Source organism: Stenella coeruleoalba (genome assembly GCF_951394435.1).
Source record: "Stenella coeruleoalba genome assembly, chromosome: 10".
NCBI lineage: Eukaryota > Metazoa > Chordata > Mammalia > Artiodactyla > Delphinidae > Stenella > Stenella coeruleoalba.
The window spans coordinates 100780047-100797122 of NC_137156.1; the positions used below are offsets into that span (position 1 = coordinate 100780047).

A 17076-nucleotide genomic window follows, 5' to 3' on the forward strand; every position below is an offset into this window, starting at 1 on the left:
CAATGGTGAAAAACTGAAAGCATTTCCTCTAAGATCAGGAACAAGATAAGGATGTCCACTCTCACCACTATTATTCAACCTAGTTTTGGAAGTCCTAGCCACGGCAATCAGAGAAGAAAAAGAAATAAGAGGAATACAAATTGGAAAAGAAGAAGTAAAACTGTCACTGTTTGCAAATCACATGATACTATACATAGAGAATCCGAAAAATGCCACCTGAAAACTACCAGAGCTAATCAATGAATTTGGCAAAGTTGCAGGATACAAAATTAATGCACAGAAATCTCTTGCATTCCTATACACTAATGATGAAAAATCTGAAAGAGAAATTAAGGAAACACTCCCATTTACCACTGCAACAAAAAGAATAAAATACCTAGGGATAAACCTACCTAGGGAGACAAAAGACCTCTATGCAGGCAACTATAAGACACTGATGAAAAATTGAAGATGATACCAACAGATGGAGAGATATACCATGTTCCTGGATTGGAAGAATCAATATTATGGAAATGACTATACTACCCAAAGCAATCTACAGATTCAACGTAATCCCTATCAAATTACCAATGGCATTTTTTACGGAACTAGAACAAAAAATCTTAAAATTTGTATGGAGACACAAAAGACCCCGAATAGCCAAAGAAGTCTTGAGGGAAAAAAATGGAGTGGGAGGAATGAGACTCTCTGACTTCAGACTATACTACAAAGCTACAGTGATCAAGACAATATGGTACTGGCACAAAAACAGAAACACAGATCATTGGAACAAGATAGAAAGCCCAGAGATAAACCCACACACCTATGGTCAACTAATCTATGACAAAGGAGGCAAGGATATACAATGGAGAAAAGACAGTCTCTTCAATAAGTGGTGCTGGGAAAACTGGACAGCTACATGTAAAAGAATGAAATTAGAACATGCCCTAAAACCATACACAAAAATAAACTCAAAATGGATTAGAGACCTAAATGTAAGACTGGACACTATAAAACTCTTAGAGGAAAACATAGGAAGAACACTCTTTGACATAAATCACAGCAAGATCTTTTTTGATCCACCTCCTAGAGTAATGGAAATAAAAAACAAAAATAAACAAATGGGACCTAATGAAACTTCAAAGCTTTTGCACAGCAAAGGAAACCATAAACAAGATGAAAAGGCAACCCTCGGAATGGGAGAAAATATTTGCAAACAAATCAACAGACAAAGGACTAATCTCCAAAATATATAAACAGCTCATGCAGCTCAATATTAAAAAAACAAACAATCCTATCCAAAAATGGGCAAAAGACCTAAACAGACATTTCTCCAAAGGAGACATACAGATGGCCAAGAAGCACATGAAAAGCTGTTCAACATCACTAATTATTAGAGAAATGCAAATCAAAACTACAATGAGGTATCACTTCACACCAGTTAGAATGGGCATCATCAGAAAATCTACAAACAACAAATGCTGGAGAGGATGTGGAGAAAAGGGAATCCTCTTGCACTGTTGGTGGGAATATAAATTGATACAGCCACTATGGAGAACAGTATGGAGGTTCTTTAAAAATCTAAAAATAGGGCGCTTCCCTGGTGGCGCAGTGGTTGAGAGTCCACCTGCTGGTGCAGGGGACACGGGTTCGTGCCCCGGTCCGGGAAGATCCCACATGCCGCGGAGTGGCTGGGCCCGTGAGCCATGGCCGCTGAGCCTGCGCGTCCGGAGCCTGTGCTCCCCAACGGGAGAGGCCAAAACAGTGGGAGGCCCGCGTACCGCAAAAACAAACAAACAAACAAAAAAAAACAACTAAAAATAGAATTACCATATGATCCAGCAATCCCACTACTGGGCATATACCCAGAGAAAACCATAATTCTAAAAGACACAGGTACCCCAATGTTCATTGCAGCACTATTTACAATAGCCAGGTCATGGAAGCAACCTAAATGCCCATCGACAGACGAATGGATAAAGAAGATGTGGTACATATATACAATGGAATATTACTCAGCCATAAAAGGAATGAAATTGGGTCATTTGTTGAGACGTGGATGGATCTAGAGACTGTCATACAGAGTGAACTAAGTCAAAAAGAGAAAAACAAAGATCGTATATTAACGCATGTAGGTGGAACCTAGAAAAATGGTACAGATGAACCGGTTTGCAGGGCAGAAGTTGAGACACAGATGTAGAGAACAAACGTATAGACACCAAGCGGGGAAAGCTGCAGGTGGGGGTGGGGATGGTCGTGTGATGAATTGGGTGATTGGGATTGACATGTATACACTGATGTGTATAAAATTGATGACTAATAAGAACCTGCTGTATAAAAAAATAAAATTCAAAAATTTTTTAAAAAAGTAAATGGTAAGAATGCATACGTTCTACTGTAGAAAGCAAAATGTATACTGAATGCTGATAATGTGGTACAGTGTATAATGAAATTATAAGCAATTTAGTATATTTCCATGCTAAGCACAAACCCAGATTCCAGAACTCTATTCATTATGTTCACTAATGTAAGAAAGCCAGTTCATGTGCAAAACTAAAGCAACAAGAACAAACAAAGCATCTTTATTTCTCTACCATAAAACTGAGCCTTTTCATATAATACATGAAGAGCACATGAAATATACTGAAGGTTTTAGCAAAAGGTCAAAATAAATAAAATATAGCAATATGTTAGAAAGCAAATAGGAATATAATTATAAGCATTCATTATTAGCTATAACGATTATTATTCATCTCACTTATTTAATGAAAAGGGAAACCATCTTTTGCCACAACTTTGAGGTACTTGATGAGATAGATACCTCTTTTTTTTTCTTTTTTTTTGTGGTACGCGGGCCTCTCACTGTTGTGGCCTCTCCCGCTGTGGAGCACAGGCTCCGGACATGCAGGCTCAGTGGCCATGGCTCACGGGCCCAGCCGCTCCGCGGCATGTGGGATCTTCCCGGACCGGGTCACGAACCCGTGTCCCCTGCATCGGCAGGCGGACTCTCAGCCACTGCGCCACCAGCAAAGCCCAGATACATCTTTTTAGTCACCAAAGCAAAGTTTGCAGAGTCCTAGATACAAAGAACAATAAGTTAACAGATAATCTAACAGACTTACCCGTTCTGCAGATGCCTCATCCCCTGGCAGACACGCAGCAGCAGCAGCAGCAGCAGCACAAGCTATTTCCATCACAGTGGAGCTGGTAGGAGCATCAGTAGTGGATGAAGATCTGGGTCGGCCGGACTGCATAACAGTTGCCATCTCCTGGCCAGACTTCCTGTTGATTTGGGGACTTCCCTTTGGGGCCTCTGGCTTGCCCCGCCTACTATGCAAGCTCGTCCCTCTCTTCATCTTGGGTGGCACTCGGATCTGCTGCAGGACACGATTCAGAGCTGTGGGGTGGGTGGGGACACCATCAATCTCAGCACACGCGTTCTGGCTTTCTAGATCCATTTCAGGTTCTGGGTCTGCCTGAATTTGTTGCACATCATGTGGAGACACTGATGACCTCCTGCGCTGGTGCTGGAAGAGATGCTTCAAGCCTTGGCCAATCACATTAATGTTCTCCAAAGCATTGTGGGTCATTTTAGACAACTTTTGTTCTGATTCTGTCTGCTTTCTGGCCTCTGCATCTTGGGATCTGCCTCCAGGATCAGGGTCCTCAAATAACTGTTCACTGCCCGAAGGCTCCATCAGTAGACTTAATACGATTATTTGCAAACTCAAAAATTTTTAAACACACCAAGACTGTCAAATTAGGTAGGCATTGCTTCAACAGTAACTACACATGCAGCTTTGAGGCGAAGGCTTCATGCCTATCTAATGTTAAAAAAGAAAAGAAAAAAAAAAAAGAACCTCATATTATAAATCCATGCAGAAACTCCAGGGTTAAAACAAAGAAAAACATGCCACTAGCCAAACAATTAAGCAATCTTTAATCAGAAGATTAAAAGATAGTTTTCCAGATAGTGGGTAATGATTATCTTCTAGAATAGGAGAAAAAGCTCAGAAACAAGTACACAGGAAATGAAAAGAGCAACGTTTTAAAAAATCCCTACAAGTTTCAATATGAAGAAGAACTGAATACTAGAGGAGTCATCTTGGAATGGAAACCATAATATTTAAGAGAACAGCCATTACTTGGGGAATAAGAGAGAACAGAGCACAGAGCATTCAATATATATAGTCTTGCTGAGGCAATTTAAATTATTCCTCTCATTCAAAATCACAATTATCTGTACGCTAAAGCTCAGTAGAGTAAATTCAAAGAATAATAGTGAGAAGTGAATATCCCAACCTAACTATATGTGGATTTTAATGGAAAAGAGGAATTTCTGGTTAACTTGCATACTCATCAAGGTCACTGGCAACTAGAAGTGACAGTTCTGCTCTTTTGAGAAGAAAATGTAAATTCAAATCTTATAAGTTGAATTCTCTGCTGAAGCCCAAATGACCTTTTGGCACCACATGAGTGAATGATCCAGAGAGAATCTGTCTTCAGAGAGACTAAAGCTTTGCTCAGTACCAGCTATCAAGATAAGATACTCAAAGAAATGCTTTTCTTTGAACAGTGTCAACCCAGACAGAGGCTTCCCATACACAGTCAGTCCTCCATATCCACAGGTTCCACATCTGCAGATTTAACCAATTTCAGACGGAAAATATTGGGGGTGGGGGAGTTCCAGAATGTTCCAAAAAGCAGAACCTGAATTTGCCATGTGCCCAGCAACTATTTACATAGCATTTACATTGCATCTATAACTATTTTCATAGCATTTACATAGTATTAGGTATTATAAATACTCTAAAGATGATTTAAAGTATATGGGAGGATGTGCATAGTTATATGCAAATACTATGCCATTTTATATAAAGGACTTGAGCATCTGAGGATCTCTGTGTATTTGCAGGGGTCCTGGAACCAATCCTCCAAGGATACCAAGGGACAACTGCATTCACAAAAATTCAAAAGCAAAGAAGTGACACAGTAACTGGGTATGACTGAAAGTAGAGAAAAAGAAAGGTCAAATAGCAACCACATACCAATATTAAATGCAGGAAATTAAAAGGAAGTTGAAACTAAGAGATGCAAGGTCAGCACAATTGCCATGGTTACAGGAATCACATGCCAAAAAAAGGGGGGGATGGTAAGGATGAGATTTTTCAAAGCAGAAAGTGTGTTTTTTTTTAATTGAGTTTCTGCAAATATATAAAACAAAATTGTATTAATGTACAGAACCTGCTAGGGAGGGCAAAATATGGTGTAGGAAGGTCTTTATTTCCATATTTTACCTCAGACTTTCATTCAAACAGCTTTAAAACTCCCCTACACTACACCAAGTACTTTGAACAGTCTAAGTCACTACTAGTGAAGCACCTAAGGCGGTCACGTTCTGGGGATATGCAGACCCCTGGCCACCAAGTAGCAATCTAAAAGGCATAAATTAGCTGGATTTAAGAGTTCACTGTGACCTCTAGGCTACTAGAGGTCAAAGGGACAGGAATGCAAACCCACTAGACCTTTCTTCCTGGTAACTACTCTCAGAAGACCTTCTCATCATGTATATGGACATTGTCACTGTGGCTCTGCTGACCATATTCTTTCATGCCTATTTTCCCATCTGCTAACCTCTTCATGACTCAGGAGAGTAAACTGTGCTGACAGGGTTAAAGACCTTTGTCTCTCACCGGTACCTTCCTACTGTCTAAATACCACAAAATTCTTTGCTCCCAAACTAAGCAAATGAGTAGGAGCCATGAGAATGGGAAATTTCACGGCCTTTCCCTCAAATTCTTTGTGGCCACACCGAAATCTTGCCACACCACTGGGGGCCTCCTACCTTCTTCCTGACTGTGTATTGCTTTATATTTCCTTCTCCCTTTTCAAGAGCCAAGAAAGAGGCCCTTAATCCTTACTAGATTAACAACTGTCTTGGTTTGTACTGGAGTTTTCTGTGGCTCCTTGTGGGGAAAAATGTTGACAATAGTGTATGTGTTTAATTATCCTCATCTTCTCTCAAGAGTTTGTAGCACATACTAATAGTTATTGAATTATTTTCACTCTGCAAAGCATTAAGCTTCTCAGAGAAAAAGGGCTATGTAACCAAGATAATCCAGTAACAGTGTATATCAAGTAATCTCTTCTTCCACTGTGAAAGCAGCAGGCTGATAATGAGGAAGTAATTTACTTTTTTTCTTATTTATATTGCATTAGCTAAATAATACAACTGATTTTTTTTTTTGGTTGATTTTGAAAGTAAATATGTAAAATAAGCTTCTCCCATGAGAATAAAAGATACCATGAAGAGAGGAATGGTGTCAAGGTTAGCTGGAAAACCAAATGACCCACTTGTCTCATATATAAACATATCAGGAATTTATTACTCAGCAAATCAGTTTTATTAGGCAGTATTATAAACTAATCAGGTGGTCACCTGCTTCTTATTTTTTAAAAAATGGAGAATCTGGTACATTTTAAATGTCAGTAACTTCATTTGAGATTTCACTAGCATGTCTACATTATTTATTTTCAAATAATTCAAAATGATCAATTACAAGGAAATTCCAGCATGTCTAGGAAAACCTAGAAATAAAGTGTTAATTTTCAAGCCAAAGCTTGCACAGGATATCGACATAGCTGCAAAGATTACCTAGAAGAAGAGTAATAAATTCTGGGATTTCTAAAGGCAAAACATATATTAATGATACTAACAGAAGCTTACTTAACATGGAACACTAAAGAAACTTAATTGAGCTTTGAACATCAAGTTGTTAGACAAGAATTTTGAAAAACAACCTGTTGCACTGATTATAAAATGTAATCTGGTACTTGTACCTATCATCTGCATTATTGCTGTGATATCAACACAAACAAGAAATATTGCTTGTCCAAAAAAAAAAAGAAAAAGAAAGAAAGAAGTATTTCTTGTCAAATACTGTGAAACTTGGTAAAACTTTCTGTAGGCCAAGAAAAAATCTTTAAGGCCACCTTTTAATTTGCGACAAATATTAAGGAAGGTCAAATGCTATGCCAAAAATACCAAAGACAGTAATGCTATAATAATTAATTATATAAAACTTGTGACAGTAAGAAAAGCAAGCACTAAAGGAATTCAATAATGTGAAAGTTTTTTAGAACTCCCCTATTTTCTTCTGTAAAACAGTAGTAAAATTCAAATCAATAATAACTGCTGCTCAGTTTATAAAATTTCTCAAATAACCATATTGGGGTCTCTGGTTTAACACGAACAAGTACAACAGTAAAGCTAAGTGTGCTTTCGAAAGAAGGAAATGTTAGCTTCTCTTTTATTCATTCAGCTTCTCTGAAAAGTAAAGTTCTTTTTAGTAAACCAGAGGAAATGGGTAAAGAGCAAAGGGAACAAAAGGACATGGGAGAAAGGGGGCAGGGGGAAGGGGTGAAAAGTGGGGAAAAAAGAGGAAGAAAACTGGTAGCCACCAACAAACCAGGTATTTCAGATAACTTTGTTAAATTCTCAGAATTTTTAAGAATTTTTCTACAACAGTTTTGCAAAAAAATTCCAAATTATATATGAATTGTCTTTCTTTTTTTCCTTTAAGTTTTTCTTCCCAACTGTTTAGTTTTTGTCATAGATATGGTGACCAAAGCTTTCTGGTTTGGCTATGAACCAAGTTATTTCATTGATGATAAAGAGTTGGATACTTGCCTTTATCACTCTTCCTCAAGCACTTCTAAGGTGTTCTGGAATCGTTTTAGGAAAAGCTGAAAAGCAAACATTAAGAAATACAAAGTGAGAAACTTACAGGATGGAAACATCTATATAAACAAAGAAAAGTAAGTATACACATAACAAAATGTTAACATTTATCTCTCACTGGTGGGAGTAGGGTAATTTTTTCTAGTGTTTTTTAGTATTTTCTAATTTTGCAAAGGTATAATAAAAAACTGTAATCAAGGAAAAATACCTTGGGAAAAAAAGAAACTTGTCAATACTTAAAAAAGAAAGTGGCGTGTTTTATAAATAGCAATGAATATTTTTACACTATGATACTGAATTAGGAATGGTTATTCCATTAATTCTGATCTTAAAGTAACATGAAATGCAAAACAAGTACATACATGAAAAACAGCATAATTTTATAAGCAAATATTTTTCAAGTAGCTTCCAATTGTCTATCTGCATTTTATATTTAAAAGCAACTCTTAAAAACTATATCTACCCTGAACAATTGAGGCTCAAGATGCACCAAAATTGAAAATTTCCTGGAAAACAAGTTTCTGACAGCCATTACCAGAGAAGCAATTTACTTAGGCACATATTTGGGGGGCATCTGCTTTGTGCTCAGCATTATACAGACCAAATAACGTATCCTATCTTACCCTCAAGGAACTCACAATCTAGGATGGAAAGTAAGATTTACATACTTGCAACTTAAGGAAAACAGCACAAAACAACATAATTAAGTGCTAAATTGTGGGAGGAAAACTGTGATTACCATCAGAAGCAGATTAGTTAGATTAGATTTGTTCAGAAAAGCTTCAAGAAGGAGAAAGAAGCTTTAATGAAGGATGAGAAGATGGATGAATAAGCAGGAAAATATAGGCCAAGATTCCCAGCTAGAGAGCAGTAAACACAGCACAGATCAGTAAATACAGTATACGTTTGGGGGCTAGTGAAGAGGCCAGATGCCTGTACTGGTGGATACTCATTTCTGAGTCATCTGGAGAACTAAGTGGCTGGTGGGCAGATGTGAATGGAGGATTTTCCATCTTTAAACTTTTTCTACCTTTTGAATTTTGTACTTTATGACTATTATTATGTTGAGAAAAAATAAACTTACATATTTGAAAAAAAGAAAGTAAATACATGTTTACATGTTTTAATCTCTAGGGTAAACATTTAAAAATAGTAGAAGAGTATATAACTACTAGGCTAATAGAAAGGAAAAGTAGAATTAAAATACCCAAATAAATGTAAAAAGGCGGGAAAGCAAGATCACAGATAAGTAGAACATATAAAAAGCAAAATATAAGATGTCAACTGTAAACCCAAATATTCCAGTAATTACATTAAAAGTAAGTGGACCAAAAGAAAAAAATCATTGTACTAAATAAAAAACAGGGAATTGGTGGTCCAGTGGTTAGGACTCAGTGCTTTCACTGCAGTGGTCCAGGTTCAATCCCTGGTCTAGGAACTAAGATCCCACAAGCTGCGCAGCATGGCCAAAAAAAAAAAATTTCAATCTTATGGTGTCTAAAAGAATCACACCAAAAATATAGAGAACAATTAAAATAAAACGTATGGAAAAGGTCACACAAACATAAACTAAACAAAAGCTGCTCTAGCTTTATTAATAGTACTCAAAGTAGATTATAATGCAAAAAGTGTTAACAGAGGAGTAATTCATAGGATTAAATGTAGAATTCATCAGGAAGACATAATTTTAAATTTGTATGCATGCAATAACATAGCCTCCAAATACATAAAGCACAACTTAGCAGAACTACAAGGAGAAGTGAAATATATCCATAATCATAATGGGGAAATTTTTAACATCTATCTCAGTAATTGATAGAATAAATGACCTAAATAGGAGGAAATAAAGAGATAAATATAGATTTGAATAGCATGGTTAACAAACTGGAACTAAACAGACATTTATGTAACACAGCACCCAGTAACTGCAGAATAAATACTCTATCAAGCACAAAGAGATCACTTACAAAAACTGATCCATATGCTGAGCACTAAGGCAAGTTTCACAAGTTATTCTCTGACCACAATGTGGATTCCTAAGGTTTAGAAAGAGTAGATGAAATCACATTCTCCCCACCACCCACACTGTCTCCTGACCCAACCTGTCGGCAATACAGATGGGATGAAGCAATACAGAGGCTGGACAAGCACCCAAAACCCTAAAAGAGAGAAAGCTTTCTCTCTAACCAAAGGAAATATAGCCCCAAGAGCATGAAAGAATCCCATTGCGGTCAGGAAGATTAAACCACAAATTATGATAAATTGCTGAAGACTGAATGTGGGCTAGCATGAGAGTGTAAAGTCTCTGGGGGCTGCAATCATAGGAGAGTTTCCAGCCTATTACAGGCTTTTCCTCCAGAAATCCCAAAAGGCTCTCTAATGCGGGGGCGGGGGGGGGGGGGATCTGAGAGAATGCAAAGAAAGTTCCTCATCCCTGCCCCCACCTCTGTGGAGCTTGGCAGCCAATGCCAATCAGCCCAGATCTATTTCCTCTATCTCCCTATGGAATGAAAGACTTAATCTGCGAGAAAAAAAAAAATCACCAAGGCCTGTACCCTGAGAACACTGGCAGAATCTCACTATAGCTGGAAGAAAGAAAAGGAGACTACACCCAATCTTCACTATTTCTCTAAAGTAACAATCTTAATACAGGGGGAAAGGGCTTTAAAAACTTTAACTTAGGGACTTCCCTGGCGGTCCAGTGGTTGAGACTCCACACTTCCATTGCAGGGGGCATGGGATGGATCCCTGGTTGGGGAACTAAGATCCTGTGGTATGGCCAAAAAAATAAAATAAAATAAAATACAGGGGCAGAGAAGGCTGCTTTAAATAGAAAATTCAAATAAAGAATAAACCATTATTGGTTAAAATCTATTTAAAAAAAAAACTTTGCCTTAAAAAAAGGGGGTGGTGGTGTTAGAAAACCTAACCCAGACGCAGCAGTTGGGGAAAAACAAGGACAGGGAACAACTCCACTCCTAGAAGTAGAAAGTTTTATGAAGGCCACAGCTCCGAGATCCAGGTTCTAGTGCCTGCCAAAATCTGAGGTTTAACAAACCACCACAGAACTCCCCCCACCCTCCACTACCAGGCTAATAAGCTTTGAGTAAAAATAACAATGGAATATAGCTGCAAAGGACGAACTCACTGTGTGAAACAGCACAAAGTGAAAACCCAAAGCCAAGCAGGGAGATAAGAGACACTAGGGAAATCTGAAGTCTCTGGTTTCCATGGCAACAACAAATGTCAACTCTGGTAACCATAGCAATAATAATGTTTAAACATAGCTCAACCCCTAACAGATTAATTCAAATTCCACCCTAAAGGACTAGCAGAAGGAAACTTGCAGTGTTCTCCAAGCATATCAGATATTTACCTCAGTACTTCCTGTTCTATACAAAATGGTCACGTTTCAACAAGAAATTATGAAGCATGCCAAAGGCAGTAATAAAAACACAGTTTGAGGAAACAAAACAATTATCAGAACTAGATTCAGACATGATATAGATTTTAGAGTTATCAGGGAATTTAAAACATGATTAATATGGTGAAGACTCTAATGGAAAAGGTAGACAACATGCAAGATCAGATAGGTAATTTCAGAGAGACATGGAAATCATAAGAAAAAATCAAGTGGAAAAAACATGGTAATAAATAACAAATGCTTCTGACAAGCTTATTGGTAGATTTGAAACAGCTAAAAAAAGAATCAGTGAACTTGAAGACTGGCTAATAGAAATTGCTCAAACTGAAATGTAAGGAAGAAAAAGAATAGGAAAATAAAACAGAAAAAAAACATCCAAGAACTGTGGGAAAATATCAAACCGTGTAACACTCAGAGTGCCTGGAGAAGAAAGAACAGAGCAGAAGAAATATTTGAATGGCCAAGAACTTACCAAAATTAGTAACAAGACACCAAACTACAGACTTAAAAAGGTCCAAAAACATCAAACAGGATAAATAACAAAAAAACAAAAACAAAAAAACTAAGCATATCATATTCAAATCGCTGAAAGGCAAAGAGAAAATCTTGAAGGCAGTCAGAGAGGGGAAAAAACATATTATATACAGAGGAACAGGATAAGGATTATAATAAGCTTCTTGTCAGCAACTGTCCAAGCAAGATGATACTGGAGTAGCAACTTTAAAATGTAAGAAAAAACTGCTGAACCAGTATTCTATATCCAGTGAAAATATCCTTCATAAATGAAGAGGAAATAAGGACTTTCCCAATGTAAGCTGGTGCAGCCACTATGGAAAACAGTATGGAGGTTCCCTAAAAAACTAAAAATAGAGTTGCCATACGATCCAGCAATCCCACTCTTGGGCATATGTCCGGAGAAAACTCTAATTAAAAAAGATACATGCACCCCAATATTCATAGCAGCACTAGTTACAATAGCCAAGACATGGAAGCAACCTAAATGTCCATCAACAGATGAATGGTTGAAGAAGATGTGGTATTATGTATACAATGGACTACTACTCAGCCATAAAAAAGAATGAAATAAACTTATTTACAAGACAGAAACAGACTCACAGACAGAGAAAACAAACTTACGCTTGCCAAAGCGGAAAGGGGGTAGGGATAAACTGGGACTTTGTGCTTAACAGATACATACTACTATATATAAAACAGATAAACAAGGCCTACTGTATAGCACAGGGAGCTATGTTCAATATCTTGTAATAACCTAAAATGGAAAAGAATCTGAAAAAGAATAGATATATGTGTGTGTGTGTTTGTGTGTGTGTGTATAACTGAATCACTTTGCTGTACACCTGAAACTAACACAACGCTGTAAATCAACTATACTTCAATTTTTAAAAAATCCTGATTTCAAATTTCTTACATCATCAAGCAGTCACAATATGTCATTCAAAAGAAAAAGGAAAAAACACTCATAATAAACATATGACGTATGTTACATTTCAATACGCCTTCAGAATGTCAAATTTTGCTCAACTGCCACAGAGCCAGTCGTAAATCTCTCTAGAGTAAATGGATGAACACAAAGTTTAGAAATGAAACTTCGTCATGTTTTTCAGATTTTAAAAAAGTCTCTAACTTATGCTCTTTCTCCTTCACTGTAGGTCATTTGAGATGGTTTCAATGGTAACACATACTTTATGCTTTGCTACACTGCAAATTTATTCAACAGTTCTATTCTTGAAGTCATTATTTCTTCTCATGCTTCTATTTTATAAGGGACAACATTTTTCCAGCTACCTCCTAAGGGGATTTGTGATTTAGCAACATCTTTTCCCAGCCCAGTCATTCACACTCAAAACAAATCTTTCTCTTGAGACAGAAATGAGAAAGATATAATCAAGGAAATTCAATAGACATTTACTACTTTGAAAAATGTAATCTCTTCAGTCACAAATATAGTTTTATCACACTTCCTTGAGTTTATTCAATAAATATGGCCAAAGCAAGAGGACCTTACAGTGACTACAAAGAACAGGTAGTTATAGGGCCTTAGCTTAAACTGTTCTGTGAATGAATGAACACGCAAACATGAGGATACAAAATACTAAGATACAGTGTTTCATTAAAGTGAGAAATATGGTCAAAGTGAGACTGCCCAGTGAGTAGTTGATAACTGCTAGACAGCAAATGCACTGGCAGACTCTATCTGATGTATTTTGGAACTATGGAGTCTATTTAAGGCTTGGATCTTCCAAGGGGGAAGGCTTGGACAATAAGTTGCATTTAATTTCAATTTCAACTCTTAGCACTGTAGCAGCTACACAGCTTCCTCCAGCAACATGGACGTGAGCTGAGCAAGGTTCCTACAACAGCTTGGACACAGCTTGTGGGACCTAGGGTGGGCAAAAAAAAGACCCTGTCTTCCAAATATCACAGATCTATGCCCTGATCACTGATTATTGCTTCTGATCACAAAGCTGCAAAGAGACAGGTGCCCATTTTTGTTGCACCTTACCTCCCCACCACCCCGCACCACCCTGTAGTTGCAAGGCCCTCCCTCTCCAGCTAAGTGACTTCCAAGGGATTTATTTAAAGGACTGGTTTCCTGTTCTCCCAATCCTTCTCCCCGCCTCCTTTCCCCCCTATCGGGAGCAAGAGCCTAAAGACTAGGATGTTGGAAAGCAACTGCATACACATTCTTCTCAAGTTCACATGGGACACCTTCCAGGACAGACCATATATTAGCTAACAAATTCCTAGAAACACAAAATCTACCAAGACTAAATCAAGAAGAAATAGAAAGGGACTTCCCTGGTGGCGCAGTGGCTAAGAATCCGCCTGCCAATGCAGGGGACACAGGTTCGAGCCCTGGTCCGGGAAGATCCCACATGCCGCAAAGCAACTAAGCCCGTGTGCCCCAACTACTGAGCCTGCACTCTAGAGCCCACGAGCCACAACCACTGAAGCCCGCGTGCCTAGAGCCCGTGCTCCACAACAAGAGAAGCCACCGCAATGAGAAGCCCACGCACCACAACGAAGAGTAGCTCCCGCTCACCACAACTACAGAAAGCCTGCGCACGTGCAGCAACAAAGACCCAACACAGCCATAAATAAATAAATAAATAATTTTTTTTTTTTTAAAAGAAAGAGGAAATAGGAAAATAGACCTATAAAGAGTAAGGAGATTGAATCAGTAATCAAAAATCTCCTGACAAATAAAAGTCCTGACTTGATTTGTTTCACTGGTCAATTCTACCAAGCATTTAAAGAAGAACTAATACCAATCTTTCTTAAACTTTTCCAAAAAATTGAAGAGGAGGGAATACTTCCTAATCATCCTATGAAGCCAGCATTACTGATACCAAAACCAGACAAAACCACCTCAAGAAGAGAAAACAACAGGGTTATTATCATAACCCTTATTATAATATTGAGACATTTTTTGCCTTTTTCACTTTCACCCTCTCATGAGGATAACGTGACGTTCTCATGGCTCTTAGGGCTAATGGGATATAAGAATCTAGCTGTCTTGTATGAAGTCAAACATTAAAGAGATTGGCACAAATGTAAAATAATCCTACTCTTATTAAATATTATTTTAGAAAATGACGTGTTATTCATATTAACATGTAATGGGTTTATTACTTTTTAAATTAATTAAATATTCTTTAAAATCTGTTTTGATTGCTAATACAGTAAATATCAATAAACATAACCCAAATAAACAAAAGCTTTTTGGGGTCCTCAATAATCTAAGTATAAAGGAGGCCTAATACCAGTTTAATACTGGTCTAATTCACGAAAGTTAAAGAAAGACTGAGGAATGGTCCCAAATTAAAGGAGACTATACCGACTCTGCCCTAGATCTTGGACCGGGAAACAAAAGAAAAGATAATTGGCAAAATTTGAACAGGATTTATAGGTTAGATAACAGTATTGTATTGATGTTCACTTCCTGATTTTGGTAATTGTACTGTGGTCAATAAAATGTGAACTTTGGGGACTCTGGGTGAAGAATTCGGGGGATTCTTTGGCTAGTTTTGCAACTCTTTATAGATTTGAAATTATTTCAAAATGAAAATTAAAATTCTTTTAATTAAATTGATTTAAAAGATCACTCAAACTAAGTATCAGAGAGGATGTGGAGCAACTGCAGCTAGTGCTAATACTAAATGGTATAACCTCTTTGGAAAACGTGTGGCAGTATGGTAGGCAGAACGGTCCCCCAAAGATGTTTCTATCCTGTGAATGTGTTACCTTACCTGACAAGAGAGACTGTGCAGACGTGATGGAATCAAAGATTTTGACACTGGGAGGTTATCCTGCATTATCCAGGAGGGCTCAATGTAATCACATAGGTCCTTATAAGTGAAAGAGGGAGGCAAGAGTGTCAGAGTCAGAGGCGATGGGACACAGAAAGAGAGGTCGGTATGATTATATTTTGAAGATGAAAGGGGGTCATGAACCAAGGAGTATAAACAGCCTCTAGAAGCAAGAGGCAAGAAAATAGGATTCTCCCCTAGAATCTCCAGAAAAAATACAGCCTTGCCAACATCTTGAATTTAGCCTAGTGAGATCCATTTCAGACTTCTGGCCCCCAAAAATGTAAGACAATAAACATGTGTTGTTTTAAGCCATTAAGTTTGTGGTCATTTGTTACAGCAATAGGAAGCTAACAGCACTTTCTTAAAAAATTTAACAAACACCCTCCATATGACCTATCCATTCCATTCCAGATTTTTACCCAAGAGAAATGAAAACATACATCAAAGACTTGTACATAGATGTTTACAGCAGCTTTATTTATAATAGCCCCCAAACTAGATGGATAACAATCCATATGATAGAACACTGCTCAGCAATAAAAACTAAAAAAAAAAAAGATCAATACATGCAATAACATCAATGAACTTCAAAAGCATTATGCTGAGTAAAAGAAGCCAAGCAAAAATACAAGCTTTATGATTCCATTTATATAAAAAATTATATATAATATACATATATATGTATGCATATAAAATTAACCTACAGTGATTGCCTGTGCATGGAATTGGAGGGAAAGATGGATTACAAGGGACAAGGGGAAACTTTGGGGGGTGATGAAAATATTTATCTTGATTATGGTGATGGTTTCAAAAGTGTATACTTATGTCAAAACTCACTAAATTAAAAACTTTATGTGCAACTTATTGCATGTTAATTATACTTCATTAAAATTTAAAAAAATTTAATAAAGTGATAAAGAAACAAACATTAGTTTTGAACACCTACATACTCAACACTGAGCCAAGAACTGTGAAACAATCAGGAAACAAATGCAAGGAGTATGAAATAGTAGATAAGAATCTAGACCTTAGAACCAATCAGTCCTATATTTGATTGTCAGTTTCAATAATTGGTAGCAAAGGGAGTCTTGGCTTTCTAAGCCTCAGTCTCATTTTCTATAATAATATCTAACTCATATGGTTGTTGTAAGAATTAAAAGAAATAATATATGAAAATCACCTCTGCCAAATTTGGAAGTACCCAATTAATGGTAGCTATAAGAATACTATCTTTTTTTCCCCCCAGAATCTGGTGAGCTGCATGCTTCTTTACAGGTGAGGCCAATCTAATTCTTGACTTACATATTAATTCTTACGTTTATTTAAATAAAAGAATTATAAGAAGCAGTGTGCACAAACAATAAGAGAACTTAGAGCAAGGGAAAAGAAAAAAAGTAGTGCATTACAGTGAAATAAATTAACTGATGGTCCTAACAAAAGCCCTGAGTTATCAAGAACAGATTCATTAGGGACTTCCCTGGCAGTCCAGTGGTTAAGATTCTGCGCCACCAATGCAGGGGGCCCAGGTTCGATCCCTGGTTGGGGAACTAAGATCCCACATGCCATGGAGTGCAGTCAAAAAATTAAAAATAAATAAA

General features: G+C 37.3%; 1 protein-coding gene across 2 annotated transcripts in view; it reads right to left on the minus strand.

Moving 5' to 3' along the window:
* The window catches only part of TMCC1 (transmembrane and coiled-coil domain family 1), a gene marked incomplete at its 5' end in the record, with an annotated part of 220993 nt that overhangs the window by 156366 nt on the left and 47551 nt on the right, over positions 1 to 17076 (minus strand). Inside the window, 2 exons of one of the 2 annotated variants that reach the window (XM_079933886.1) lie at positions 3102 to 3803; positions 7670 to 7725. In XM_079933886.1, the coding sequence (XP_079790012.1) occupies positions 3102 to 3677 (576 nt within the window). Of the gene's footprint in view, positions 1 to 3101; positions 3804 to 7665; positions 7726 to 17076 lie in introns of both variants that reach the window. The other variant, XM_079933887.1, reaches the window with a different exon arrangement.